The 2,360-nt window shown below is 58.7% G+C and overlaps 1 protein-coding gene across 1 annotated transcript in view; it reads left to right on the forward strand.

Annotated features, from left to right (window-relative positions):
- Positions 1–2,077, forward strand: part of LOC127750508 (nucleoredoxin-like) — a 22,189-nt gene extending 20,112 nt beyond the window's left edge. Inside the window, exons 2-3 of the mRNA XM_052272354.1 lie at positions 1,069–1,374; positions 1,843–2,077. Of these exons, the coding sequence (XP_052128314.1) occupies positions 1,069–1,374; positions 1,843–2,040 (504 nt within the window). The 3' untranslated portion in view covers positions 2,041–2,077. The remainder of the gene's footprint in view (positions 1–1,068; positions 1,375–1,842) is intronic.
- The last annotated feature ends 283 nt before the right edge of the window (positions 2,078–2,360 follow it).

A 2,360-nucleotide genomic window follows, 5' to 3' on the forward strand; every position in this document is an offset into this window, starting at 1 on the left:
ACCCCTCCCTCACCCCCTCCCTCTCTCCTCCCTTCGTGCGCCCGCGCAGCCCTCAGCCTTCCCACGGCCCTTGATGAGTTTACCTCCCTTCCGTCCAGGCGGGCGTCCCGGGCGTTCCAGACATGATCCACAGGGGATTAAAAGACGAGGCGTTCCAGGAGGCGGGGCGGGGCCGCTGGCCTGGCGCGGACTGAAGCACTAAAGCTCGTCTGAGCCGAGTCAGTCTTGGCTTCGCGTCGTGCTGAGCCCCGCCCCGTCCTCCCGTGAGCGTCCCTCAACAATTACACACAAAAGACACACCCCCTCCCCTCCATCCCTCTCTCATGTTTATTTGGAGAGGTTTGCAGGACGTCGAGGAGAGAAGTCACTTGGCAAGTAAACAGAACGCAAACCGCTGCTGTGGCGGGCGCCGACAACAGCGGTGTCCTGGAACAACGCCGCGTTGTCTCCTCTCTTCTTTCATTCCGCGAAACAACTTAACGTTCTGGGCATGTAATGTGTGTTTTGTTTTGCTTTTGTTTTTCGGTTGCCAAAAGACGATTCTCGGGATCTGTTGCTCTCCCGTCCCATATACCTGACTGTAACAAGTGATGTTCATTACCCATCACTTACGCCTAGGTACGTATCTCCACCCCGCAGCCCGGGCCTCCGCTCCCCTCTCCGCTCTCTCCATGGGGACGTGATGGCCCGGCCCGGGAGGGCCTCCCATGTCGAGCGGAGCACGGCGGAGCACAGGCGCCCTTACCTATCGCTATTACCGTCCATCCCCGGGCCTAATTGGAACGCATCATGCCCCCCACCCACCTCCTCCTCCTCCTCCCTCCCTTACCCCCCTCCTCCTCCCCCTACTCGGGATGGAACGGAGCCTCTTTACCTGAATAGTATTAGTGGATGTAATGAAGCACGGCAGAGAGGGAGGGTGAGGCACGCCGGGGGAGAATCACCACAAGAGTACGCGAGGAACTTTGGGGCGTGGAGTTTGATTCAGATGCTCTGGGCCTCCCTCCGTGTCTGTCCGTCTGTCTGTCGCTGTCCCTAACCTCCTCCTGTCCGTCTGTCTGTCCGCAGCGCCGCCTGTGCGGCCGGTACCGGGTGCGCGCGGACGTGGCGCTGTCGCGGCTGCTGCTGGTGGACGCTCGCTCGGGCCGCCTCGTCTCGCGGTGCGGGCGGGAGCGCCTGCTCGCCGACCCCAAGGGCCTCTCCTTCCCCTGGCCCGCGCGGCCCCTGCCGCAGGTGCTGGCCGAGGCCTCGCTGCAGCAGCCCGCCGCCGGCGCCGCGGCCTCGGCCCCCGCCCACGGCCGGGCCCTGCTCGACGAGCTGCGGGCCGCGGCGCCCGCCGCCGGCGTGGTCGGCGTCTACTTCTCCGCGCACTGGGTGAGTATGGAAAGGAACCACCATACAGCGTCAATCCTACACGGAAAAAGAGATTTTGTTCCTCCGCAGCTATCAATTTTGTTAACATATACAGAACAAACAATTTTAGTTGCAGGAGCAAACAATTTGCTATGGGAAGCAAAATTCTACTGCCACAACTAACGCGTCGCTGTGGTAACAATTGCGTTTGTTGTAAGAAAAAATTCTTATTTAGTAACTAGAACAGTTGCTTTTGTTACCCAAGCGACGCGTTAGTTGTGGTAGCAGAATTTCGGTTCCCTTAGCAATTTGTTTGTTCCTGCAACTAAAAACTATCCGTTATGTCTATGTTATCAAAATCGTTAGTTGTGGGAACAAATTCTTTTCTTCCGTGTAGTGATCATTTCAAATGTAAGGCAGTGCGTTGACCGTATGGCTGGCGTCATCAACAATTACTCACTGACCTCTTGCCGCCTGTATGTCCGGCAGTGCCCGCCTTGCAAGGCCTTCACCCCGCAGCTCGTCAGGACCTACAACGCTGTCCGTGAGCGAGGGATCAGCTTCGAGGTTATCTTCGTTAGCTCCGACAGGTCAGTATCTGCGAGGCGGTTCGCGACATTACCTCCTTGTTTATCCTTCTGTTTATCTTCCCCCCGCTCGCCATTCCCAACGTTCCCCGGGACGTGAAAGTCTATTCACTTTTGTTCGGAACAGAAATAGAGGGGGATAGAGGAGGGCGGCGCTCGGGATGTGCGGATGAGGGGTAGTGGCGCGGAGGGGGCCACGCTCAGCACCTTCAACTTCGTTATAACGGTCATCTGTTCTGTCCGTGCCGCTATCGGAAGGGACAAGGGCCGACGGCCGAGGGTGGGGGCGCTGGGGAAGGTTCAATCGTAACGCTTGGTGTCCGCCCCACCCCGCCCCACCCCTCATTCTGATTTGCATATACACGCCCGCTATAGCGGGCTCTGGCTCAGGACCTGCTGCACCTGCCTAGGAGGCACCTG

The sequence above is a fragment of the Frankliniella occidentalis genome, unplaced genomic scaffold (assembly GCF_000697945.3).
Source record: "Frankliniella occidentalis isolate FOCC.00 unplaced genomic scaffold, Focc_3.1 Scaffold201, whole genome shotgun sequence".
Classification (NCBI taxonomy): Eukaryota; Metazoa; Arthropoda; class Insecta; order Thysanoptera; family Thripidae; genus Frankliniella; species Frankliniella occidentalis.